This window comes from Cutaneotrichosporon cavernicola (assembly GCF_030864355.1).
Source record: "Cutaneotrichosporon cavernicola HIS019 DNA, chromosome: 2".
NCBI classification, from domain to species: domain Eukaryota; kingdom Fungi; phylum Basidiomycota; class Tremellomycetes; order Trichosporonales; family Trichosporonaceae; genus Cutaneotrichosporon; species Cutaneotrichosporon cavernicola.
In genome coordinates this window covers 753,892-777,509 of record NC_083394.1, presented here as the reverse complement: position 1 = coordinate 777,509, position 23,618 = coordinate 753,892, and the positions used below count along the sequence as shown (strand labels likewise).

At 58.7% G+C, this 23,618-nt stretch overlaps 9 protein-coding genes across 9 annotated transcripts; 3 read left to right on the top strand and 6 right to left on the bottom strand.

Moving 5' to 3' along the window:
• Positions 1 to 7: 7 nt before the first annotated feature.
• CcaverHIS019_0203070 (uncharacterized protein) lies at positions 8 to 3,421 on the bottom strand (the record flags this gene model as incomplete). The annotated part of the gene is made up of 4 exons (XM_060597304.1): positions 8 to 1,639; positions 1,692 to 2,574; positions 2,613 to 2,909; positions 2,955 to 3,421. 4 exons carry the CDS (start codon positions 3,419 to 3,421, stop codon positions 8 to 10), a joined length of 3,279 nt encoding a protein of 1,092 aa, XP_060454211.1.
• Positions 3,422 to 6,044: 2,623 nt separating this feature from the next.
• On the bottom strand, positions 6,045 to 7,415 carry CcaverHIS019_0203060 (uncharacterized protein; the record flags this gene model as incomplete). Its single annotated transcript, XM_060597303.1, has 5 exons — positions 6,045 to 6,717; positions 6,854 to 6,927; positions 6,963 to 7,094; positions 7,128 to 7,213; positions 7,253 to 7,415. The coding sequence occupies 5 exons, from the start codon at positions 7,413 to 7,415 to the stop codon at positions 6,045 to 6,047; spliced, it is 1,128 nt and encodes a 375-aa protein (XP_060454210.1).
• A 400-nt stretch (positions 7,416 to 7,815) lies between these two features.
• MRT4 (uncharacterized protein) lies at positions 7,816 to 8,595 on the top strand (the record flags this gene model as incomplete). Its single annotated transcript, XM_060597302.1, has 2 exons — positions 7,816 to 8,103; positions 8,146 to 8,595. 2 exons carry the CDS (start codon positions 7,816 to 7,818, stop codon positions 8,593 to 8,595), a joined length of 738 nt encoding a protein of 245 aa, XP_060454209.1.
• A 406-nt stretch (positions 8,596 to 9,001) lies between these two features.
• Positions 9,002 to 10,323, bottom strand: CcaverHIS019_0203040 (uncharacterized protein; the record flags this gene model as incomplete). The annotated part of the gene is made up of 4 exons (XM_060597301.1): positions 9,002 to 9,166; positions 9,206 to 9,740; positions 9,776 to 10,117; positions 10,193 to 10,323. The coding sequence occupies 4 exons, from the start codon at positions 10,321 to 10,323 to the stop codon at positions 9,002 to 9,004; spliced, it is 1,173 nt and encodes a 390-aa protein (XP_060454208.1).
• A 3,122-nt stretch (positions 10,324 to 13,445) lies between these two features.
• RIX7 (uncharacterized protein) lies at positions 13,446 to 15,633 on the bottom strand (the record flags this gene model as incomplete). The annotated part of the gene is made up of 2 exons (XM_060597299.1): positions 13,446 to 15,074; positions 15,106 to 15,633. The coding sequence occupies 2 exons, from the start codon at positions 15,631 to 15,633 to the stop codon at positions 13,446 to 13,448; spliced, it is 2,157 nt and encodes a 718-aa protein (XP_060454207.1).
• A 168-nt stretch (positions 15,634 to 15,801) lies between these two features.
• Positions 15,802 to 16,967, top strand: CcaverHIS019_0203020 (uncharacterized protein; the record flags this gene model as incomplete). Its single annotated transcript, XM_060597298.1, has 4 exons — positions 15,802 to 15,884; positions 15,921 to 16,032; positions 16,192 to 16,347; positions 16,446 to 16,967. 4 exons carry the CDS (start codon positions 15,802 to 15,804, stop codon positions 16,965 to 16,967), a joined length of 873 nt encoding a protein of 290 aa, XP_060454206.1.
• Positions 16,968 to 17,023: 56 nt separating this feature from the next.
• CcaverHIS019_0203010 (uncharacterized protein) lies at positions 17,024 to 19,237 on the bottom strand (the record flags this gene model as incomplete). Its single annotated transcript, XM_060597297.1, has 3 exons — positions 17,024 to 17,279; positions 17,319 to 19,188; positions 19,219 to 19,237. The coding sequence occupies 3 exons, from the start codon at positions 19,235 to 19,237 to the stop codon at positions 17,024 to 17,026; spliced, it is 2,145 nt and encodes a 714-aa protein (XP_060454205.1).
• Positions 19,238 to 19,916: 679 nt separating this feature from the next.
• Positions 19,917 to 21,013, top strand: CcaverHIS019_0203000 (uncharacterized protein; the record flags this gene model as incomplete). Its single annotated transcript, XM_060597296.1, has 3 exons — positions 19,917 to 20,209; positions 20,257 to 20,469; positions 20,719 to 21,013. 3 exons carry the CDS (start codon positions 19,917 to 19,919, stop codon positions 21,011 to 21,013), a joined length of 801 nt encoding a protein of 266 aa, XP_060454204.1.
• A 349-nt stretch (positions 21,014 to 21,362) lies between these two features.
• On the bottom strand, positions 21,363 to 23,188 carry TUB1 (uncharacterized protein; the record flags this gene model as incomplete). The annotated part of the gene is made up of 8 exons (XM_060597295.1): positions 21,363 to 21,398; positions 21,505 to 21,567; positions 21,606 to 22,239; positions 22,275 to 22,696; positions 22,779 to 22,883; positions 22,929 to 22,984; positions 23,051 to 23,069; positions 23,171 to 23,188. 8 exons carry the CDS (start codon positions 23,186 to 23,188, stop codon positions 21,363 to 21,365), a joined length of 1,353 nt encoding a protein of 450 aa, XP_060454203.1.
• Between the last annotated feature and the right edge of the window lie 430 nt (positions 23,189 to 23,618).

Below are 23,618 nucleotides of genomic sequence, written 5' to 3'. Positions count from 1 at the left end.
AAACAATCTATGACGCGAGGCGCTGGGCAACAGCGCTCGCGGTCGGGTGCATAGGCGTGGGTGTCGCGACGCCAGGCCGGCGTGCGAGGCTATTACCGCGGCTGAGCGCCGACCCGCGGCGCCCGCGTGACGCTATGACAATCCCGTCGTCGTCGTCTGGCGCGTCTGCAAACGCCTCGGGCGTCGAGGGTAACGCGATCGGCGTGTTGGCGCCGGTCGTGTGCGCGTGGTGCGGGGCGGTCGCGATGCCGCCGAGGGGGTCGTGTGGCGTGAGTGGAGAGCGGGCGCGAACACTCGACGAGAGGTGCGAGTAAGAGGACGGCGGGGCGCGGTGCGGGCTGCTGTGAGGGCTGCCGGTGCGGAGCGTCGAGAAGTCTATCCCGGCCGAGGGACGGAGGAGCGTGCGGGCTGGCGAGCGTACTGGCGGCAAGTGTCTCAAGCGTTCACGACGCTCCAGAGCGTCGATGCACTCGCTCAGATTCCAGTCAACGGGCGCAGACGTGATGCCATGGCCCATGGGCAGGCCGTCTGTACCATCCGAGGAGCACTCGTCGTCAGAATCGGGGATGCCGCCGTCCCAGTCGACCTCCTCGTCCTCCATGACAGGGCGGATGTCCTCGCTGAGTGTCGAGCCGCGGCGCCCAGGCATGCCTCCTCTGTCCGACCCACCGCGGAAGGAGGACGGCCATGCGACGCGCTCGGGGCTCATGTGCCCGAACGCGCTGTGGCTGTGGCTCGAAGGCGACGACGGCTCTAACGTGTCGGTACTCTGGCGCCTGCCTAGTTCGTCAAAGCTGCGGCCACGCAGGAATTCGGACGACGGTGCGCGCGGAAATGCGCCGTTTGAAGATGCAAACGATCCCACAAACACGTTGTTGTCCGTTTCCTCGGACGATTGGGTGTAGCCACGGTCGCGCAGGGCGTTGACGCTGCGTTGGGACCCGCGTTTACTCATGCTCTCGCCACGGAAGATGCTCCGTCCTAGGGCTAGGACCGAGCCGGCAGACGACGACGCGTTGGAGCCAGTACGCGGGCGCAGGTCGCCCGTGACGTCAGACGACTGTCTCCGCGGCAGCGGGCGCGTGGGCGAGTCGGTGCGGAACGAGTCACTGCGGAACTTGTCCAGCGAAGTGGCCGAGGGCAGGAGACGTGGGGTAGCCACCTCGCTGTTCGCTGGTAGTCGGAGATGTGATTCCTCGTGGTGGACGGGCGTCGAAGGACTCGTATTGCGCTCTCGCTGGAGGTGAGCTGCAAGCAGTCCAGGCCTCGGCGACTCGGCCCGGCTACGATCCCGTGACAGCATCGATAGGCGTCTAGCGAGATTGCTCTGGGTGGGGACGGCACCGTTATCGGACGCGACTCGGCGTGTCCCCGTGTCAGTGCCAGAGGCAGATCCACCCGAGTGCTCGCCGTTGGCATCACTCGTGTCCGTTATGCTGTGGCTGCGGTGCCGCCCAAAGCCGAGCCTTCGTGAGATGCTGTTGAAGCCGCGGCGGAACTTTTCACGGATGCTTCCCCCGCGCGTGACAGCTGCCGCAACCTCCTCGTTTGTCACAGTCACGAACGATTCGGCATGAGGATCAGTGGAGGCGAGCCATGCCTGTGGGTCTGGCAGGCCCCGCAGAGTAAACGCGTGATGCTGATGTGTGAGCTTCTGCTTACATGAAACAATATTCGTCACCGTGACGTACCTTTGCCCCGTCCACCGATATTCGTTTTGTCGCGTCCTTCTCCAGCAACCGGCTGAGGAGATCCAAAACTTCGCTGGCTTCGGCGTTGGAGCCGTCCGTAGGCAGACCTTCGCGGCTGAGTGTTGCAGGAATCACGTACTTGGCAGTCGGAATCTCCTGCATGAGAAGATACTCGTTGGCAGCGTCAAAGGGCGTCTTGCTAAAGAGGAGACAGTAGAGTGTGACGCCGAGCGCCCACACGTCAATGGCGTTCGTAATGGGTAGTCGCGGTTTGCGGGTGGAAGCAGCAGAAGCGGAAGAGAAGGTTCGCTGTGTCTGCGGCTGCGGAGAATGCTCCCTGTCCCTGCTCAGAACTGTAAACGAACCCGGGCGCCGGAGATCGTTGTCCGTTGCGGATGGCGGCCTGACCTTGAACGTCGGTACTGCCTTGGCATCTTCTTCCGGGATGTCGCTGTAACACATCTCGGGCGCAAAGAACGCGGGACTCCCAGCAGTCTTGGCGAGCTCGATGTCGTCAACGTACTGCTCCTCGCCGCCGGTAGCTGAGGCCGACAAAAGAGCCTCGGAGAAGTGCGAGCAACCAAAGTCAGAGATCTTGTACTTGTCCCCCGACTTGAGCAGGTTGCTGGGCTTAATGTCGCGGTGGATGATGCCCTGGTGATGGAGGTACTCGAGACCTAGGAGCGTGTCGCGGAAAATCCGTCGCGTTTGTGCCAGTGTGAGGGCTGGTCCGCCACCAGCGGCCTTCCACTCCACCTCGCCGCCATCGCAGTACTCGAAGATCATGTAGAGCTTGCTCGACTCTGGGTCGTCGATGATCTCCTTCATGCGCACGACGTTGGGGTGATGGAGCTTTTTGGCGATTGCGATCTCCTTCCGGATCCTACGCACGTCAGTTCACGATCCGCAAGGGCAACGTACTCGTTCTCAGCGACAAGCTTAGCTGTGCCAGGACTGCCATTGCGTTTCTGCTGCCTCAGACCAGCCAGGCGCTTAATCTTGGAATTGCGCTGGACGATCTTGATGGCGTAGAACGGGCCGCTCCCTGTGGCAAGGTCCACCTCGAGCTCGTCTGGTGGGACGTCGACCGACATGTCGCGTCCTAGGCGGACACGGCCGTGCGTCCCGTGGCCGATCTCGTGGAGAACAAGGTACTGGTTGACCATCTTACGGCCAGTGCCAGGGTCACGGTCGAGGCGCAGCTCTGCCGTCTCGATGCTGCCATGTCAGCGGTGGTGGAGCACCAAAGGGTCCTAGACTTACACCTCCTCCTCTGGGGATCCACCTTCGGAATGGACGCCCTCTTCTCTCCCCCTGCCCTTGAGCTCGGCTTGCCCCATGATGGGATGACCTTCACGTGTCGAGCTGCGTCTGGAGAGAAGCCGGGTTGGAGTACCGATGAAACTGCTGTTCTTGGACGCGGAAGCGGACGAGGGCACGGACGGAGGTACGCTCGCCGACATTCGACGGTCATGGTCAAGAAATCGGTCACCAGCGCGAGACCTGTCAACGATGGCGCTCTCGCGTGCGGTATCGATGCTTGCACTGGTGTCTATTTGGATAGACTTGGTGGGGACAGGCCCGTGCATGTGCGACGAGTGCGACTTCGAGTGCGAGGCATGATGCTGATGGTGGAGGTTGTGCCGTTGGTGCGAGTAGGGGAGCGAGTGGTGCGAGTGGAGGCTCGAGTTGGATTGTTGGCGTGTCGGGATGGAGAACTGGTTGGACATGGTGTTGAATGACAACGCGTCCTGGTGCCGAGATGACGAGGGTGAGGGTGGGCTGGTGGCCAAGGAGCCCAGCGCTACAGAAGCCGGTCTAGAGGTTCGCGCCGTCATGTCGACGCACACGACACGTTGAGGGGAGGAGGCGGGCAGCGTCGACCGGCGATGGGTGCGTGCACGTGAGTACCCTACCCTCCGACGGGAGGGGGCGGAGCGGAGGGGAGGGAGGAGGGGAAGGGGAGAGGGTTGAGGGGTCGCAAGCTGGAGGCCGCTGGGCTATGGCTCGGCGGATCGCGAGTGGTTGAGGACGAGTACGAGGGGCAAGTCAAGGTGTGCAAGGTGAGTAGAGGTTGGAGACCGAGGTTGAATGTTGGAGTTGGTAAATACTAGTGTCTCGGGTGTAAAGGCGGTGATATGGGGAGCGCGGCTTGAGTGATCGGGTAGTATCTTTGATCTGAGACAAAGGTAGGTAGGGCAGGGCACGGGGGTTGTAGGTGCTGTGTTTCGGAGGACGGGTGGAGATTTGATGATGTGGTTGTTGATACAGTTGCTGTGATGTGTGATGTGATATGTTAGATAGGAGATGAGTAGAGGATGGTGATGGTGTGCAAAGAAGTGTGGATGGTGGGTGTGGAGGAGTATGGAGTGATGCGGTTGTAGTGGCCGTGTGTCTCAGAGGCAGCATCAGAATCAAAGCATTGGAGCAGAGGGCTATATGGCCATATGATGATTACTTCAGTAGTTTTGACTTTGTACCACTGATTGGTACCTTTGGTTGTACCTTTTCGACAAAGAGCTATTACCCTATTACCTATTAAAGGATCAAACAACACAGACTCAGACAAGTGTCCAGGGTAACATGAGTAAATCGCCCTAGAACCCTCTATTACCATGATCCTTTGCTTGTAATAGGGTTTGACCCCGTCCACCATCCATCCATCCATCTCAAGCAACTTGAGGGGGGGACCAGAAAGAGGGTCACTATTAAGGAACAAGGCCCAACACCTTAACAACCCAACAACATTGCGGGGATGCGGGGTAACCCTTATAACTCAGGATACAAGGAACGGGGTTGCCGCAACAGCCCGCTCCCCCTTCTCCCATCTGCAGTCCGCGCCCCATCCGAGATGTAACTGTCGACTAATTGGGTGGGCAGAGCGTGGGAGCATTCCGGGAGCGTCGGGCGATTTGGAGGGGAGAGATGGATGAAGGGAGCTTGACGACCGACCTACTTGAAGGCAAGGGACAGATCGGCGAGTATTCCCAGATCACACCGTTTCATGGCTCAACTGGTCAACAACACAAAGTGAGACTACTCTTCCCTTCCCCCCTGCACACCAGAAAACACGCCGAGACGCGTCAAAAGGTCTCCTAGGTCGTCACATGTCTTTGGCTGTCACCTCTCCCATCCATTCCGTCATTGTGATCTATGGCTGACGTGACAAGGACAAGAGTTAGCTTGCACGCCTGCAGGGGAGAATTTGTCTCCCATGCACAGCTTTGACTCATGGTTTGCGCTTTCACGCCAAGGATACTCAGATAACATACGCGCACCAAACACGTCTCCGTCCGACGGGTTAGTCGCGTGCCAATGTCTTGACGTGGTCCTGTATCCTCGGATCCTAGGCGATTCTGGGGTTGTACCAGTAAGTGTTTATCGGGGTCACTGTAAACAGTTGGCACCGACGCCGCGACGCCAGAACCCACTTTTGTCCCTGAGCGAGTCAAATCCGTTGATCCGTTGACCATGGCCGTCGTACATTCTGTAACATGGTTGGGGCCAATGAATTGATTGGCTGGATGTAGCATGTCTTTAGCATATAGCAGCTTACAGGAAACAAGTTTGGGGTTTGGGGTGTACTAAAGGAGGGTGGACCTCTGCCCACTTCCTGGGTACTGACCAGGTCCAACTACTGACAGCCGTAACGTGATCATCGACACGGTACTGTACCCCTTTGTCAAGGTTCCAAACTTGAGTCGTGTCTGATCTCGACATGCTCGACATCTCGTTTCCGTCCGGCCGTCCGGCCGGCCGACCGCCAATCTCTGACACAAGGGTGCTCTCAGGATCTCAGGTTGCACAATCTGCATACCATGGGGCTTTCGGTCTTGATCAGCCTCATTTCACTCATACAATGTCTCAGAGTTTGGAGATTGAGACAGGACATTACAGTGTCTCCCAGAGACGAAAATGCGAGCACATATGCCTATCAGCCGATCAGCCAACTGCTACATACAGAACAATGTTCCCAACCCGCGGGTCGTTGCTCAGGCGTCAGGCCATGCATCAGGCATCAGGCATCAAGCAACAGGCACCTTGGCACGTCCATCACGCTCGGCACTCGGCACGCGGCACATGGAGTGAATAATCAAGTTAGTCAGCAATCTGCAGCTACAGCCGCTTCGCGTTACCGTATGGCAGCCAGTCAGAGATCATACGATTCTACCCAACTACTACCTTGTACGCAACAACACGACACTTACCTGATCTCCGGACGACCTACGGAGGTACACAGCTACCGACTACGAAGGGTGTACACAGTGCTACGAACTACCAAGTTATACTAGCTGCAGTAGCTATGGGGTATAGGCAAGAACTATTGCTACGGAGCTATGTAGCTACAAGCTCCTACAGGTACTGAGCAGCGAGCTGAGGAAGAAGGAGCGCGGCGCTGGCGCCGAGACCGAAGAGCATGGCACCAAAGGCCACGCGCTTCGTCGTCTCGACAACACCGTTCTTCTCCTCAACACGCTTGTTCGTGCGAATCTCGCGCTTGGTGCCCGATGGCGCTCCTCCCGAGACGGCCGCGCCGTCAGAGTTGGCCGAACGCTTGCGGCCACGCGTCGAGTTCTCGGCGTCGGCGCCACCCGTCTCCTCCAGCTCGTTGCCCGCCGCAGAACGGAGCTGGAGCTCGCGCTTGAGGTCACGCACGAGCTGCTTGGCAGATTCAATCTCGGCATTGACGTCCACTACCGAGCCTATCGGCGCAGTAACAGTGGTGGTGGCCTCGAGGGTGAGGCGGCGCTGCTCGTCCGTACCCTGAGCGGAGGTGGCACGGCGGCGCTTGGCCGTGGGCACCTCAACGTCGTTGGCAGTCATGCTTGGCGCAGGCCGCGTAGATGACGACGCAGCAGCTGGCGTAAGAGACGGCCGCGTGCGGGCAATCTCGTCGGCAGCCGCCTGCGAGCGCTGAGACTTGCGGTACGAGACATTCGGGTCGGGCGCGGCCTTGCAGAGGGCCATGACGAGCTCCGAGAGGTTGTACGCCGGGGCCAGGTGGATGGCGAGGTGACGGCTCACCCTGAGTCAGTCAGTGGCTGTTTTCTTGTGGGGCAACGAGGGGTACGAGGGGAAAGAGATGTAAACAATGGTCCGTGCGGTCACAGCAACCCCACTGCAATGGTCGTTCTTTGTCGCGGATCGGGATCAGCACTCACCACTGGCCAGCGAGGCGCACAGTGTCACAATCGCGAGATCCGTTGGTTCCGGTAGTGTCGTATGATGAGCGAACCTGGGTGTCAACGGAGTGGGATTGCTGATCTATACCCAGTCCATCTCGCGCTTCTCTTCCTCATCAGTCGAGGCCGGGAAGGCAACCTTGAACATGGTGGTGAGCGACACCGCATCCGTGTCGTAACGACGTAGGATAAAGGCGTGTGCGGTACCCGTAGCGGCCGGCTGCACGTTAGACGATCCAACGGATGCACTAACCGTCTGGACCTTGATACGGCCGATGATAATCTCCTTGTCCTCGCGGACAATGGTCTGGAACTTGACAATAGTCGCGTCGTCGGGGACTGCGGTGAGCTGCTGTACGTTAGAGGACGGACACGCACGTCTGTGGAGGTTGACGTTACGGCGCTCCTCGGGAAGGCGCGGACGGTTGACGCTCTGTGGGGTAGGGGTGAGGTCGTAGCCTTCTCCGGGGTAGGGAGGGGGCGGGTTGCTGCGCGTAAAGGACGCAATGTCGGCGTCGGCGTGAGAGGCTTGACGGGTCATTGCAGGTGGAGTGCCGATGCGGAGGATGTGAAATAAGTTAAGACAGGTCGGATGTCTCTGGGACAGGTAGGATGTCTCTGGTTGCGGAAACAGAGGAAGCTCAAGAAGGATACGAGTGGGCTTGTTGTAATGCGCGTCAACCAACCCCAAGCCGAGTTACATCTGTATTGCCACCCAATTTGTCTTCAAATACAATGGCATTAGACATGTATTAAGCTCGTACTTGATCAACACACGTGTGCTGCTGTGCCTCGGAGCATGGCGCATTGTCCTCGGCGTTTGGTGAGTGGCACTTTTGCCACCCTCGCACGTGAAGTTACGTAACACGTTCATGTCAAGTTCAAAATTCAAGTCCACCATCACAGAGGAGAGACTCCCACCAACAACATCAACAGCCGCGATGCCCAAGTCGAAACGCCAGCGCGTGACCACCCTCACCAAGACACCAGGGCGCACGACGCGCGCGTCCAAGGTGGCGCTCGTCAACGAGATCCGCTCCAACATTGACAAGTTTGAGCACGTGTGGCTGTTCAGCGTTGGTGACATGCGCAACGAGGGTCTCAAGGAGGTGCGCCAGCAGTGGCGTGGGACCGGGCGCTTCTTCCTTGGCAAGACGCGTGTCATGGCCAAGGCGCTCGGTACCGACCCAGAGACCGAGTACGCCGAGGGGCTGGCTGAGCTCGGCAAGGTATGTCCACTAGTCAAGACATTGGCAGTGTGCTGATTGCAGCGTTTGAACGGGGAGCTCGGGTTGTTCCTCACGTCGCATCCCGTGGACGAGACGATCGAGTGGTTCCAGACGTGGCACAAGCAGGAGTACGCGCGTCAGGGGCACGCGGCGACCAAGGACGTCTCGCTCCCCGAGGGCCCGCTGCTCACCCCGTGGACCGAGGACAACTCTGGTGACCCATTCCCACACTCGATGGACCCCCAGCTGCGCCAGCTCGGCCTCGACACCAAGCTTATCCGTGGCGTGCCGAGCATTGCCAACGCCCACATCCTCTGCCGTAAGGGCGAGAAGCTGAGCTCGGAAAAGTGCCGCATCCTCAAGCTGCTGGCAATCCAGATGGCCGACTTCCGCATCAACCTCGGGTCCCGGTGGACCAAGGACTCTGGGTTTGTGCAGGGTGAGGAGCTGGAGGCCGGCAACCTTTCGGGTGACGAAATGGAGGAGGACTAGTGTGTACTCTCTGTACTCTTATGCATCTGTACCTGCTTAGCGGTTTGTGTTACTGTGCATGAGAGTATCCTGCCTGCTGTTTGTGGAGTCACAGCAGCTCGTGGTGGAGGTGTGTCACGGCGGAATGTGAAGGTTTTGACCTTTGTGCCAGGCCATCCACTACCCGTCCTGAGGCCTGAAGTCATCATACCCAGAGATGTCGCTGACGTTGAGCTCCCTAAGCTCAGTGTTCACGCTCCACCATCGATTGACCAGTGAGCATACATATCTATCTCTATGAAAGGCTCAAACCCCGGCTCGCTGTCCACTAATACAGGGGTAGGTATCAACACGCAGAGGGCTGGCACAGAGGACTGGCGCACCCATTATACAACCACGACGCCGGTACAAACACACCCCAGTAGCGCTACATCTTGTCTTCGCCGAGCAGGGACAGCAACCCACCCATGGCCGCAACGTTGCCGTGCCCAGAGTTGATACTCCTGGTGAGGTGGTATTTCAAGCCGTTGGCCTGCTTGTACACCTTGCCGCAGCCCTCTATTGGGCACCGGAAGCGCTTCTCGGTGGGAGCCTAGAGTCAGCTCAGCTGGTTCTCGAGCCTCAAACTTACGTCGGGGTCTTCCTCGCTACCGATTTCCTTGACTGCGCGCTGTTCAGCCTTCTTAACCGCCTTCTTGAACACTCGTGCCTCAATCTCGGCCTGCGAGAGCTTGAGTTGCGGTTGGGCTTGGGTCGGTGTCGTAGGAGTCTGGGTCTGGGGCGGCTGTTGCGGTGGTGTCGGTACTGGCTGGACAGGTGTTGCTGGTGGTGGGGGAGCGTACGAAAGGAGGCTAGGAGGCACACAAGCTGGGGGATGGATGTTGGTTGCGCCGCGGAAGATGCCTGCCCACGGACTCGCAGCCGTCGTCGACGATCCAAGATTGATGTTGACGCTGGCCTGGGGGTACATGCCGGTGTGCGTCGGCGAGGGCTCGTCCATGTCCATGTCCATCATGCCTGGCAGGACGGGCACATCGCTGTGGTTCATAGACACGCTCGTGGTGTTCGGCGTGAAGCTACGCTTGACACCATTGCTGTTGGACTGCACCGCATTAATGGCGGCCATGCGCATGTCTGGCGCGAGGTTGGCATGCTCCTCCTCGTAGCTGGCGTCAGCTCTACCAACCATTGTGGAGCTCACTGTTCTAACAATTCGTGGAGGCCCGACAGCTGGCGCCCACAACACGTCAGATCCTTGACGAAGCTCGCTTCGATCTCGCGTTGGCGGCTATCTGCGTTCCGCCCATAGCTCGTGCCAAGCGCACCGACACTGCCTACGAAGCTGCCGCCGCCAAAGCCTCCAAGGCTGCCCGGACCGCCCCATCGTGGGGGAGAGATGCTCATGGCCATGCTGCTCGAGTACGGTGACGAGCCTGGCTGAGTTGCGCCTAGCGCGAGGGCTGAGAACGATAATGGTGCACCGTACGATCCCGGGTGGAAGCCGCTGTGGGGGTTCGAGCTGGGTGACGCGTTAGGTGGCGTGCTGGGCGTGTGAGTACGTCTCACATGTACAGCGTGTGCGCTCGAGGGCGCAACGCGAATCCCCGAGCCCACTCACCTCGAGATCAGCATGCCGCCCTCGCCCCAGCGCGACGAGCCCTCGGCACCACCGGTGCCAAAGCTAGCTTGGCGGTGGGGAGATGGCTTATGGCCGCCCGGGATGGGCAGGAAGCTTGGTGTCTGCTGCATGTTGGGTGGCGAGTGAGGGTGTCGTCAGATATTGACGAGGTTTGTGGTGGTGGTGGGCAGTCGAGGAATGATGCGTTGTCGGGAATGGTGGTGGGAGATGAGGTGAGGAACGCTGACAAAGATGTTTGGGCAGTGGCAAGTGGGTAATGTTGCTGGATGGATGGATGGATGGGATGAGTGGGATGGATGAAGCGAGGAAGCGAGGATGGATGTCAAGTTGAGAAGGTGGCGGCTCGTGGCGGTGGTCTAGTCTGTGTGTGTCGATGTGTTGGTTTGGTATTGACTATTGACTTGTAACTCTAGAGGTGACAATCTTGGGCCCTGCAACCTGCAGTGCGGTAGCTGATTACAATAATGTTCGTATGACAATCCTCAACTTTGATCAACTTGGTAGCACGGAGCACACGACTTGAGTGTTCATTCTAGTTGTCGCCTGCGATTCGTCTCTCTAACCTGTCAACACAAATTCTTCCTGCAACCAAACCCATACATTCGGGGTCCCAGCTTTTGTAGAGCTGTAACAGTATACAGCGCTCGTGCGCTCCCATCGCACAAAGGTTAGAGGTTAGCGGTTCACCCAATTAGGCAGGTGGCTAACCCAAGTTGTCCCATTCCGGCCCGCCCCGCTCTGTCTCCACCTCGTTCGGACTCGCGTAGGATTGTATTGTAGCTTTGTAGGACGAAGACATGGCAAGATTTTCGACTGCGTCAACAGGCAGCGAATAGCAGTGTCAAATGCACGACTTGCTTAGAGCACGGGCCCTCATTGAGCGTCTCTCAGTCAACCAGTGTTTGAACGCATCGAGGTGCAAGATCATTACACGGTCCCACACACCCAGGTTGAGTGGCTAGGTGTAATCAGGCACAAGGGACGGAACCGGGGGGGGGGGGTGGCAACCAGAGCCTTTGGGCCTGAGCACTGTCTGTGGGAGGCCATCTGAGGGCGGGTGAGGGCAGCGGGCGATCTTCAGGTCTGGAAGTTCTGCCAACTGCTGGAATTAGTAATTTGCCAGGTGGCAAAACGTGGCAATGTGTCAACAATTTTAGAGTTGCCTCTGAAATCGAAAGCACGTGTGCTCGCTTATCAGAAACGCGGTCTGGAACACCAGATATTACTTCCGCTTCCGCAGATCTCCCACCTGAAATGCATCTGTTGAGGAGCAGGCTAAGAACCCCAACTGTATACTACATTTGGATGTAAGCTTGGACGCATAGCTGAGGCAATACCCATGATACGATGCAAAACTTCGCGACAGGTACGACAGGTACAATACTGTTCGTAACCGCCACCGACATCCCGCCCCTCCCACATGAAGTATGTGGAGTGTGGAACAGGTGTGGGCTGCCTCGTTGGCGCTATCCTGTCCCGATCTCATACGCTTCTTTCTAATGCGTTCTGTGCGTGTATCACTACTACCTGTGACAAGTGTTGCAGTGAGTCATTGTAAGGAAGGTGATTGATGAGCGTGTAAGAACGGCAAAGGTCCAAGGCCCGAGGGCAATTGGGAGTACCAAACGTCGCATTGTCAAAACTGTGCTGTATGCTCATCAGCCGGTGAGGCTTCTCTCCCTCCGTCATCGTTCTTGCTATGCCACGGAGTATAGATGCATGTCGTGGACCTACTCACCACGGTGAACGGTCGAAAGATCGCTGAGTGTTCTCTACTCGAGACTCATCAGCTGGGCAGACTCGTTGGACGCCACGTTCACTACAGTAGTTGTTCTCATGAACTGATCTGTCAAGCTGTCAAGAGGATGTAAGCATGATCAGGGGAAAAACAGTCGCGAGGGTGCGATCATGATGTGTGTAAGACCGTGCACAAAACATATCCCTGTTGGGCTTGGAGCTGTGACGGAATAAGACGAGTGTGTGTTTAGCCCCAGTTATACGCGCAAATGCGCACAAGCCATCAGGTCATTTCACAATACACAATATTGCTCTCTTCCTTTTCAGTTACAACCCGTTAACTGCAACTCGTTTCACAACTCGTAAACCTTCCTCAACCTCAACAACACCCACAGTTCACCCGCTTACGAAAGCGCCTGGCCCTCTCTTCCCGTTCTGATTCAGCAGGTCGAAAGTATCGACAAATGCATCATTGCCTTTCTGGATACGATGTGAGAAAACAAGCGAGCGACCTCGTCTCGGTCTTCGCTTCATGTCGTACCAAGATCGTCAGCCGCGCGACGCAAGGCTTCCTCAAATCAGTTTACAGGCTACTTTGTACGCGTGCCATCTGCTCGCCGGACGACAAGCAGCCACGTACCGCGCCAACGGCCGGCTTTGTAACTCTTGTCGAACGCCCTACCGTCACCGTCAGCATTTGGGGGTGAGGTGAGGGGTGATGTAAGCCTCAGTTGACGCCGACGAGTGCCTCAACTAGTTGCTACCCGATGATGCCACACTTGAAGCCCCCTTCGCATACCGACACGCATTGAAGAAGTTCAGAGACAAGCTGGCAAGTCACTTGAGGAGCAAGAGAGGGATGAGTTTAAGAAAGCTCGTCTTCTCGACGACAATATTCACGACCAGAGGTACAAGTCTTTGCTGGACGTTCTCGCTGAGCTTGATGAGCCTGGTATGATTGAAGCACGACACCTGAAGGAGTTTGAGAGCTTCTAGGATCTCTACAAGGAGTACCTCCTCGATTTCCGCGTTCAATCGAGACCAAGGAGCACATCGGGCGCCTTTTTCTGAACCGCGGATCCGACTCGCTTAGTTCATACTTTGAAAACTCTTAGAAACGATCGAGGAAGCGGAAACTAGGACAGGATGGAAGAAGAAACCGCTCGCAGAGACCTACTTCCGAAACGACATGACTGTGGCCTTCGGTTTGATAACCTGCGACCTCCCCGCCACCCCGAGTTCCAGCACTTGGCTTGCTCTTCCTGTTCAAGGTGTCCGTGAGGTCCAGGAAGGCTAGGTTGGGGTTAAGGTCCATCGTCCACGAGGACTGGTGGAACCAACCACCCAAGCAGCCAAAATGGCCCAGCCCAGTCATCATCATGCCGAGCACAGAACGTAGCCATTTATGAACTTGTTACAATGTTAACCATCTTCGCCTGATCGCCTGCCGCAGGATAGAATACATGCCGAGATCTTATAGATCACCAATACAAGCCTAAGCCAACCCCGGGAGAACTTGGCCAATACGCTCGGCGACCTCGTCGACGCCATTCTTCGACTGTCTCTCAAGCTGGGCCCTAAGCAGATCATTCTCGCGCTCCATCCGCGTCCGCCGACCGCGAGTAGGCACGCCAGCATACCGATCGCGCATCCGCTCGTAATTCCGCCTCTGCTCTTTACTGACACTGGGCCGCGTCTTCTCAGCTGCAGCGAGGAAATGGGGGGCGCCAACCACAACGGGCCGCAATTTCTCGGCACCGGTATCGTTGTCGTTCTCGAACGCGCCGATTTCCTCCAATGCCCCCCGCAAAGCCAGACTAGCCGCCTCGCGAACGAGCGCGGCCAGATCGGCACCCGAGAAACCGTCGCATGAATCCGAGGTGACGAGCGTGTCGATGTGGCGCCAATCGGCGTCGACGATGGGTGTGCGTTTCGTATGGGTGCGCAAGATTTCCAGACGTTCTGGCGGGGAGGGAAGGTCCACATATAACAGTTTGTCGAGGCGTCCAGGACGCACCATTGCCGGATCGATCATGTCGGGACGGTTGGTTGCGCCGATAACATACACGGCCTTGCGGGTGTCGAGGCCGTCCAGCTCTGTCAGGAGGGTGTTCACCACCCGCGCGGACGACTCGGACATTGAGTCGTCGCGGCGTGGGACGAGGGCGTCGAGCTCATCAAAGAAGATGACGCATGGTGCGCTCGCCCGAGCCCGTGCGAAGACTTGGCGCACAGCACGCTCGCTCTCGCCCACGTACTTGTTGAGCAGCTCGGGGCCCTTGACTGAAATAAAGTTACAGCGGCTCTCGTTGGCCACCGCCTTTGCGAGGAGCGTCTTGCCGCATCCGGGAGGACCCCAGAGGAGAACACCAGAGGGCGCGTCGATGCCAACGACATCGAACATCTCGGGATGGCGGATAGGCTGGACGACAGCCATGTGCAGCTCGTCGCGGACATTGCCCAGAGCTCCGATATCGGCCCAGCTCACGTCGGGCATGGTGGCAAATCCCTCGCGCTTGGCGCTTGGCTGTACAACCTTGAGCGCGGCGACAAAGTCAGCGGGCCCAATGGCAAGGGATGAGAGCTGGTCTGCGGCAAGTGGGTTGGGGTGGCGGGTGAGGAAGCGGCCGATGGGGGTTTGGAGGATGGCTTGAGGGAGCGATGCGAGCGGTCCATCGTCAAGTGCCATTCCCTCGAGTTCAGGCTCGGAGGCCATTCCCTCAAAAATGCGCTTGACGGCAACAACACCTGCCTCGGTCGTGAGTGCCGTCAGGTCGGCGCCGACGTATCCCGGCGTAGCCTTGGCGAGCCACCGGATATCGACGTCGCCACTCAGCTGCAGGCCGGAACAGAGGACGCGGAGGATCTCCTCCCTCCCCTCGACCGAGGGCACGCCCATCTCGATCTCGTGGTCGAACCGTCCGGCGCGGCGGAGTGCCGGATCAAGGCTGTCGGGGCGGTTCGTGGCCCCGATCATGACGACAGGCTTGTCGGAGGCGGCGAGGTCGTCCATACACGTCAGGAGCTGGGCGACGATACGGCGCTCCATCTCGCGCTGAGCCGTCTCGCGCTTGGGCGTAATGGCGTCCACCTCATCCAGGAACAAAATACACGGAGCGTGTTTCTTCAATCAGCGAAGCCCATTTAGAGCTCACCTTGGCCTCGTCAAAGTGTTCACGGAGGGCGCGTTCACTCTCCCCACTCATCCCGCTTACGATACTGGGCGCCGAAACAGTGATAAAAGGTAACCCAAGATCGCCAGCGAGGCATTTCACGAGCTGTGTCTTGCCTCCTCCGGGGACGCCATGGAGTAAAACTCCGCGGGGACGGGGTACGCCGGTATGGGTGTAGATTTCGGGATGGAGGAGCGGGAGGGCGACAATCTCAAGCAACTGCGTAATCTGTTTATTGAGTCCGCCGAGCTGGGATAACCGCGCGTCTGGAGGAGTATACTTGTCCTCCTGCTCCCGGCGTTGGCGACGCTTACGCGGCGGCTCGATCTCCTTGTCGCTCGCGGGCTGGCTTGTTGGAGTAGCCGTGCCATCTGGCGAGTCGTTCAGTCCTATCTTGCGTCCGCGTTTTTTAAGAGCTACAGTGGCAGCAGGGGACGCCGTGGCGGACTTGACGCCCCAAGCGGCCGTGAGGCCTTGGTTGAGGCTTTGGTTGAGGGGCATGCCCGACATCGTGTTGTGTGTTTTGCGAGATGGAAGACGGAGGATGGTAAGATTTCTGAACGGAATGGGAGCGCCTCCACTTGAAATTTTCCACGTGGCTAATTTGTGCCGCCACTCAATGTTCCACTCTGACTGGACTGAATCAGATCCGTCAACCTGTCAACAATACACTCCACCATGGACACTGAGACATCACTCGCTGCCAATGGGACAAGTAGCCCCGAAAAGCGACCCGCTGAAGAGGCTGGGCAGCCCACCAAGTACGTCACGTCATCCTCAAAGCAAGCTGACACCAGGCGGGCACGTACGAGAGAAGACCAGGCGCGGGGGCGGCGCATGTTCGGTAACATTCTCGGCACGCTGCGCAAGTTCCAGGACGAGGATAAGAGCTCAAAGCGGACCGAGGCTGTGAGTATGGGTGTGAGGAGTTGTGCTTGAAGCAACGGAAGGTGGAGACGAAGGGGGAAGGTGGATACACTGGAGGAAGGTGGATACGGAGAGGAAGGCAGGCTGTATTCAATTCATGACCTACAGCTGACATTCTACCACAACAAGAGCTAACGCCAGGCCAAGCGCCGCGAGGAGACGTCGGCGCGTATTGCCGAGAAGTTACGTTCCGAGGCCAACGCACACCAGGAGCTCGGGGATGCTGAACGTGAGCTGCGAACCCTGCGCATACAGGTCGACAACGCGGGATACCTGCTCGGCCACCGCGAGATTGCTGTGAGTTTCTTCGTCTGTTTCTGGCCCTCCCTTCATCTTACCGCCTTGCCTCATCTGCATGGTCCTCCCCTCGCTCCACCTTCCCCAGCTAACCGCAGATGCGCTCCCGCCACCGCACACTCCGCTCCGCGTCCAAGTACCTCTCCACGACCTCGACTCCGGGGTCCCACGACGGCGCGCTCTTCCCTACCTCCCCTGCGCCCGTGGCTCAGCGTCGCGGCGGACCCACACCCAGCCTCTACTTCCTGCCCAAGGAGCTGCTTCCGCATCAGGAAGAACAGCTCAAGCAACGGCAGGAGAGTATAGCGCGCACGATTGAGGACGAGGACGACGCGCTGCAGCGCGACCAGCGGGCTGCGAAGACCAAGGCGGAGGAGAGCGAGCGGCGGATCACCGAGCTCGACGACAAGGTGCGCCAGCTGCGGGCGGCCAAGGATGCGCGCCGCGGTAGCGAACGGGAGAGGTCACCGGCGCCCAGGGCGCGCCGTGATAGCGCACGCGAGCGTGAGCGTGAGCGGGAGAGGCCACGCAGTCGGTCACGTTCGCGCTCGCGTAGTAGGCACTCGTACAGCGCCGCGCCACCATTAGATGACCATATGGAGGTTGAGGTTGAGTACTAATAGAAGGACGTCGTTAGAATGCTCCATGATACAATGTATGAACTAACGCCCTGTACCTATGCGCCGCCGTACAACAGGCTCGAGGCGCTGCCTCCCCCAGTCGCGTCCTTGATCGTCATGCGGCGGAGGCGCTCGACCTCGACGGTGAGTTCGAGGTTGTCGCGCTCGAGCCGCTCGGCGCGCTTGCGCACGTTCTCAGCGACGCTGATGTGGAACGTCGGGTCGATGATGGCGGGCGGCTTCTCTTCTTCCGCTGGTCTTGGGGTCTCGCTGGGGATCTCGGTGGGTTTGACGGGACGGGACTCGAGTTTCCTGATGTCAGCCACTGTCCAAGCGCCTGTTGACACCCACGTGATCGTCTCGGACTGCTCGCGACATATCTTCTCACGCGCACGCAACATCGTTTCGAGCTCGGCACAGCGCGCCTGGCTCGCAATCGCGGCCGCTTGGGCCTCGCGTAACGCCGTCACGTCCTCATCCCACAGCAACTGCGCGTCTGTAAGCTGCTTGACGCGCGTCTCGTAGTCCTCGATATGGCGAACCTTCGGGCCGAGCTCGAGCAGCTGCGCCTGCAAGTTGAAGCGCTCGTTCTTGACCATGCCTAGCTCGTCGCGCATCTCGCGTGCGGCGGCCTGCCCCTCGGCCAGCTCGGTGCGCAAACGTGTCGCCTCGGTCATCCAGTTTCTGCGCTCTTCACGGAAGCCCGCGACTTTGTCACGCAGCTGCTCCTGCCACTTGACGTGCTTTTGTTGGGCTTGGGTTGACTCGGAACGCTGTGTTGTCAGGTCGTGCGTGAGGGTTGCAATCGTCTTGGATTGCTCCTTGAGCCGATTGACAAAGTTGTGGATCTCGGCCTCGTCCGAGTTGAACCGCAGCGAGTTGCGGTGCAGACGCCCAATGTGGTGCACAAATTGCCGCCGCAGGCGGTCGTTGTACAGGCTCTCGAGGCGGAGGAGCTCGTTCTCCATCTGGAGCCGGCGGATATCGGATGTGTCACTGCTGCTGCCCGCAACGGTTGGTTCGGCCTCTCTAGCCCCGTGCTCGAGTGGGTCCAGCTGTACTTTGGGCAGGCGGAAGAACTCGAACATGGCATCAGCGTCCTCACTACCGCCGGACATGAGATACGCCATCGAGATGAATTCGCTCGGGTCGAAGCGTTCCCAGCGCTTCTCGTCTGCCATCTCCTGAGACGACGTGTGGGTGATCACGTTGTGGTGAAGCATAAAGTCGCTAATGAGAGGGACGCAGCGGGCCTGCAGCTGTCCCGGGGCCCACACCTCCTCCCATGGCACGGCGTACATGGTTGCGACCTGCTTGACCTCAAAGTATGCGGGCTGATCGCGGATGAACGCGATGATGTTGGACGGCCACGCGCCATACAACCCAACGAGGAGTAGCTGGACGACACGTTTTTCGGTGGGCGTCGGTACGGAAATGATATCTTCGCCGGTCGTCGCGACGGTCCAGTCCATGGACGCAGACGGCGCCGGCGTCGTCGTCACGCCAACCGTCTTGTGTTTTCCTGCATCGTAGAACGGACGATCGCGCCAGCACATGGCGCGGCCCAGCACGACCATCAATAGCGGGATGTACCGCCGTAGCAACGGAACTGAGAAGGGGAGGATGGTGACGAGCGTCGCCAGCCCCAGCCCAAAGAGGTGGTTGCTGGTGTCGAGGAGCAAGCTCTTGAGGAGGACAGGGAAAAAGTCGTGACTCGCTAGTTGCGCCATTGGCGTCGATGCTATCGGCATGTCAGGCGTGTACGGTGCTCCCAGCACGATATTCTTCACAATGTTGAGGACACCGAGGCGCACCGACGGGTCGGGGTAAAGGTCTTTGCAGACTTCGAGGAAAGTCTCAAAGTTCTGGGCGGCCCAGGCGCCCACAACTTCGCGTGAGCGCTCTGTATTCGCCTGAGCCGCAGCCTTTGTCCACGCGTGTACGTCGTATGTCCCAGTAGTGAGGCTGCGCGCGAGCTCGGCGACAACGGGGGCAATAAGCGCGCCAGCGTCACGCACCCACGCGAGCTCGAGCTGTTCGAGGAGTTTGTGTGGCGGAAGCAGCGTGCTGACCTGCACGATAGCGTTGCGTGCTTCGGGTGTGTCGTTGGCATGGGCTAGCGAGTCGAGGGTGACGACGAGCTCGTCAACATCGCGCCCGCTAAGCTCGGGCAGCACCAGGTCCGACAAGTCCTGGGGGAACCCCTCGAGGCGCTCGAGGACTGGGATTAGCATAGTCGTACAAGGCATACCTTCAGCAGCGGTGCTCATGGCTGCTGGTCCAGCGGCCAGTCGTTGTGGGTATGAGTATGGTTGTATGAGTATGGTTGTGGGTTCTAGATGCTATCGTGAGAGGCCAGATGACATCGATGCCAAGGAGGAGAGCGCTGATGTATGCTGGAGAGGCCCACAGGAATGCGCGCGTCATTGCCACGTGTTCGCGGAAGTAAATTAAACGAGATGATGAGGGAGGTGGAGACCCCTGTAGGGTCATTGCCCAAGTGAGTAAGTCTTGGGTGCTCTTGGAGGACAGTAACCATCCAGGGGACGCTCCTTCAAGTATGGAGATGCAGAGGTGAAGGCACCTAGCGATCTAGCAATCTAGCGAAGCAACATGACTCGTACGCCATAGAGTCCATCCTCACCCTTACCTTTGCGATGCGCTGTTTGGACGTTTCTGCGTTGCCCGAGGCTTTGGTTTAGCGTTTGGGCGATGAAAGGCGCACACAGTCCGAGCAAGCACTGCTTTTCGGCGATCAGAGTGCCAGGTCCTCAAACTGCGCTCCGTCAGCGACCAGCCTCTGCACGACTGCCCAGCGCAAGCGAGGCAGCGGGCACATTTCTGACTAACTGTCCACAACGTCCACCACTCACCACTCTCTACCCACCACTCCCTGCTAGCACACCACTACTCCACGACTGCCCCGTCTCAAGGCTCCGTTTACAACCAATGAGCAATCTACAGGCCCGCAAAATCGGCACCTGGACGCAATCCGGCTCGATGAAGGACCTCGCGGCGTTTTACGCCTTAGTCATCAAACACCGCTGGAAGAAGGGCGTTCGCTTCGATGTTAACAGAGTCACACTGACAGCGGGGGTAAGGAAGGCGGCGTTCCATGCCCCGTATCCGTCACTTCTGCCTGGCCACGAAACATACACGGAAGGCAAGGCTCTCGTGTTCGGTCTCGTCAAAATCCGCCTGTTGTATCTCGTCTGGCGCGACCGCGGCGTCCCCATCCCTCTGTACCTTGGCCACCACAACGATGCAGCCGCTGGATAAGGCTAATCAGAGTTCCTGCGCCCCAATCCCGAGATCGTGAGTTTCGCCTGCATCTGACGTACTCGAAACGACCACAGTCGCGGTCGCTCAAGCTCGCCATCTTCGAGCGGTTGAAAGACGAGGGTCAGAATCGGATCTTTGAAGACTGGAGGCGCTTCGTTGAATGGGTGTCCGACCCCGAGCTGTGCATCATCATCGAGGGGGACATCGAGATCTGCCTGGTGTACGACACTGGCTTGGATAAGAGGCGCTGTGAGCAGGCCATGTACGGCGCATTCGACTGGACGAGTGCCGGATTTCTGGCCTCAAGTATGGGTACGAGAGCATGTCGAAGACCCGGAGCATGGCCTGCGAGCCTGGGACGAGTTTGGGGGCGTTGCTCTGGCCCACAAGTACTCCGACAAGTACAACCCGCGCTATGATAAGAACCTCGTCATCAACAGTTTTTTCTTCACGCTCTCGCTGATCCAAGTCTCTTCATCCACAAGGGCGACCTCATCACCACCGACCCGAGCAGCCGGTACCCGATGTGCCAGACTTGCATCGAGGAGCGCGTCTCTGAGAAAGGAGGCACCTACGTCCGCCTACGCAGGGACCTGTCGCTTTCTCCGGCTCAGATCAAGTGCGTTCTCGAGCACCTCGAGGCCCGATATGCTCGTGACGAGGTGGCCAAGCGCGAGCATCTGCATCGGATCTCTGGCGGTCTCTCATCGCGCCCTCGTTCGCTCTCGTCCGGCTCCCTCGAGCTGGTCGTCGGACTCGAATAGACCCGTGGTGCGGCGCGGACGCCGCGACAAGGCGCGCCGCCTGTGTACGACGATGAGGAGCAGGAGCAGGTGAGGGGTAGTTGGCGTGTCTAGTTCCCTGCGAGTTCCCACAAGTTCCGTTCAAACCCATCCAGTGATCACCAACAGGCCGTATGCCACGTCATTCTCAGGCTATCAGGCGCCTGATTTTCCTGTCGTTTCCGTACAGACTCAACCCAACCTGCCGCAGGGCCATGAACTAACGCTGCCTGCTCGCTCGCTCGTTGCTGCTCACAAGAGGACCCAGACGGGTGCATAATTACACACTACGGCTCCCGAATATACGTGAAGGTACATCACGTGATCTTGTTTAATACTCGTCCCCTCCCATGTCGTCCTCGTCCTCCTGTTGGTTAGCAATGCACTTGGGGGTGGGCCAGGAAGGCTGTGAGAAATGTGCAAGGTTGTGGAAGACATGAAGTGGGGGCCATGTGGAATACCGATCAACTCACAATGCTCTCCTCGCCGACCTCCTGGTAGTCCTTCTCGAGCGCGGCAAGGTCCTCGCGAGCCTCCTAGTCACGTTAGCAACAACATACACACAGATGCTTACGCTGAACTCGCCCTCCTCCATACCCTCGCCCACATACCAGTGGACGAAGGCACGCTTGGAGTAGAGGAGGTCGAACTTGTTGTCGAGACGAGCCCAAGCGGTGGCGATCGAGGTCGTGTTGGAAAGCATGCAGAGCGAGCGCGAAACCTTGGCAAGGTCGCCGCCGGGAACAAGGGCGGGGGGCTCGTTGCAGATACCGAGCTTGAAACCGGTCGGGCACCAGTCAACGAACTGGATGGTGCGCTTGGTGCGGACGTTGGCGACTGCCGCGTTGACGTCCTTGGGGACAACGTCGCCACGGTAGAGCAGGCAGCAGGCCATGTACTTGCCCTGGCGGGGGTCGCACTTGACCATTTGGTTGTTCGACTCGAAGCACGAGATGGTCATCTCGGCGACCGAGTTGGACTCGTGGAAGGCCTTGTCCGCCGAGATGACGGGGGCGTAGGTGGCGAGAGGGAAGTGGATACGGGGGAAGGGGACGAGGTTGGTCTGGAACTCGTTAAGGTCGACGTTGAGCGAGCCGTCGAAGCGAAGCGACGCGGTGATCGACGAGACAACCTGCGCGATCAGGCGGTTGAGGTTGGTGAACGAGGGCGACGCAATGCCGAGGTTGCGGCGGCAGATGTCGTAGATGCTGCCGGTCAGTATAGCCAAAAAAAGAACACCTACGCCTCGTTGTCGACCATGAACGAGCAGTCCGAGTGCTCAAGAGTGGTGTGGGTGGTAAGGACCGAGTTGTAGGGCTCGACAACCGAGGTCGACATCTTGGGGGCGGGGTAGACCGAGAACTCGAGCTTCGACTTCTTGCCGTAGTCGGTCGAGAGGCGCTCAAGGAGAAGAGCACCGAAACCCGAACCGGTACCACCGCCGAACGAGTGGAAGACGAAGAAGCCCTGGAGGCCAGAGCAGTTGTCGGCGAGGCGACGGACCTGCTCGAGGACCGAGTCAACGAGCTCCTTGCCAATGGTGTAGTGGCCACGGGCGTAGTTGTTCGCGGCGTCCTCCTTGCCAGTGATCATGGTCTCGGGGTGGAAAAGGCTGCGGTAGGTGCCGGTGCGGACCTCGTCAATGACATTAGGCTCGAGGTCGACCTGTGGGAAGGGTCAGCGCCACGTTCCATCGCCCGGTTGCCGCTTGCGAAACCAAGTGATCGGCGTGGCAGCTGGAACTCACATAGAGCGACCGGGGAACGTGTTTGCCGTTGCCCGTCTCGGAGAAGAAAGTCGAGAAGCCGTCGTCGTTGTGCGAGGGCGAGCCCTCCATGAGGCGGCCATCGGGCTGCGTGTGAGTCAAAGCGCCTCATCAAGCCACGTCGCCACGTACGCTCAGACCGTGCTCGATGGTGTAGAGCTCCCAGCAGGCGTTACCGATCTGGACACCTGGTGATCAGCGCGTGCTCCTCGCGTGTCCCTAGGAGCGTGGACGCGCCCGCGTAGCATACGTACCGGCCTGGCCGACGTGAATCTGGAAATGAGTCAGCGCGATCCTGCATTGCACCGCGGCACTGGCGAGAACTGTATTCGCCGCGCCCGCACAGTCCTTGCCGTGGCTTTGCTCAGACTTACCGAGATGACCTCACGCATGGTGGTTTCTAAAGATGGTTAGATGTATGCTAGCTGAAGTGGGCGATGGGCGATGTGGAAGTGTTGATGGGAAACGCCAAGATAGGTTCGGTTGGAAGGAGGGGTTGAACGGGAGGGGTGCGAGATTCGGCAGCAGGGGAGGGGAATCAGAGAGGGGAGAGAGGGTGTAAGCGGGTGTGTTGTGTCGCGGCTTTAGTTGTACGATTGCTTACCTTTGAAGATGGTGGGTTGAAACAAACCTTGAACGACCTCGATGCGTTTGGAGACGACGAAAGCGAGGCTGGTGGCTACAAAGTCGAGCAAGAAGACGATGGAGCTAATGAGGGTCGGAAGGGAGAAGGGTGTGGGATGGGATGAGAGATTGACTGACAACTAGTAGTGTGGATTGAAGTGTTGTGCTGGCCCTGCTGGCCAACGTGGCTGTGGCACA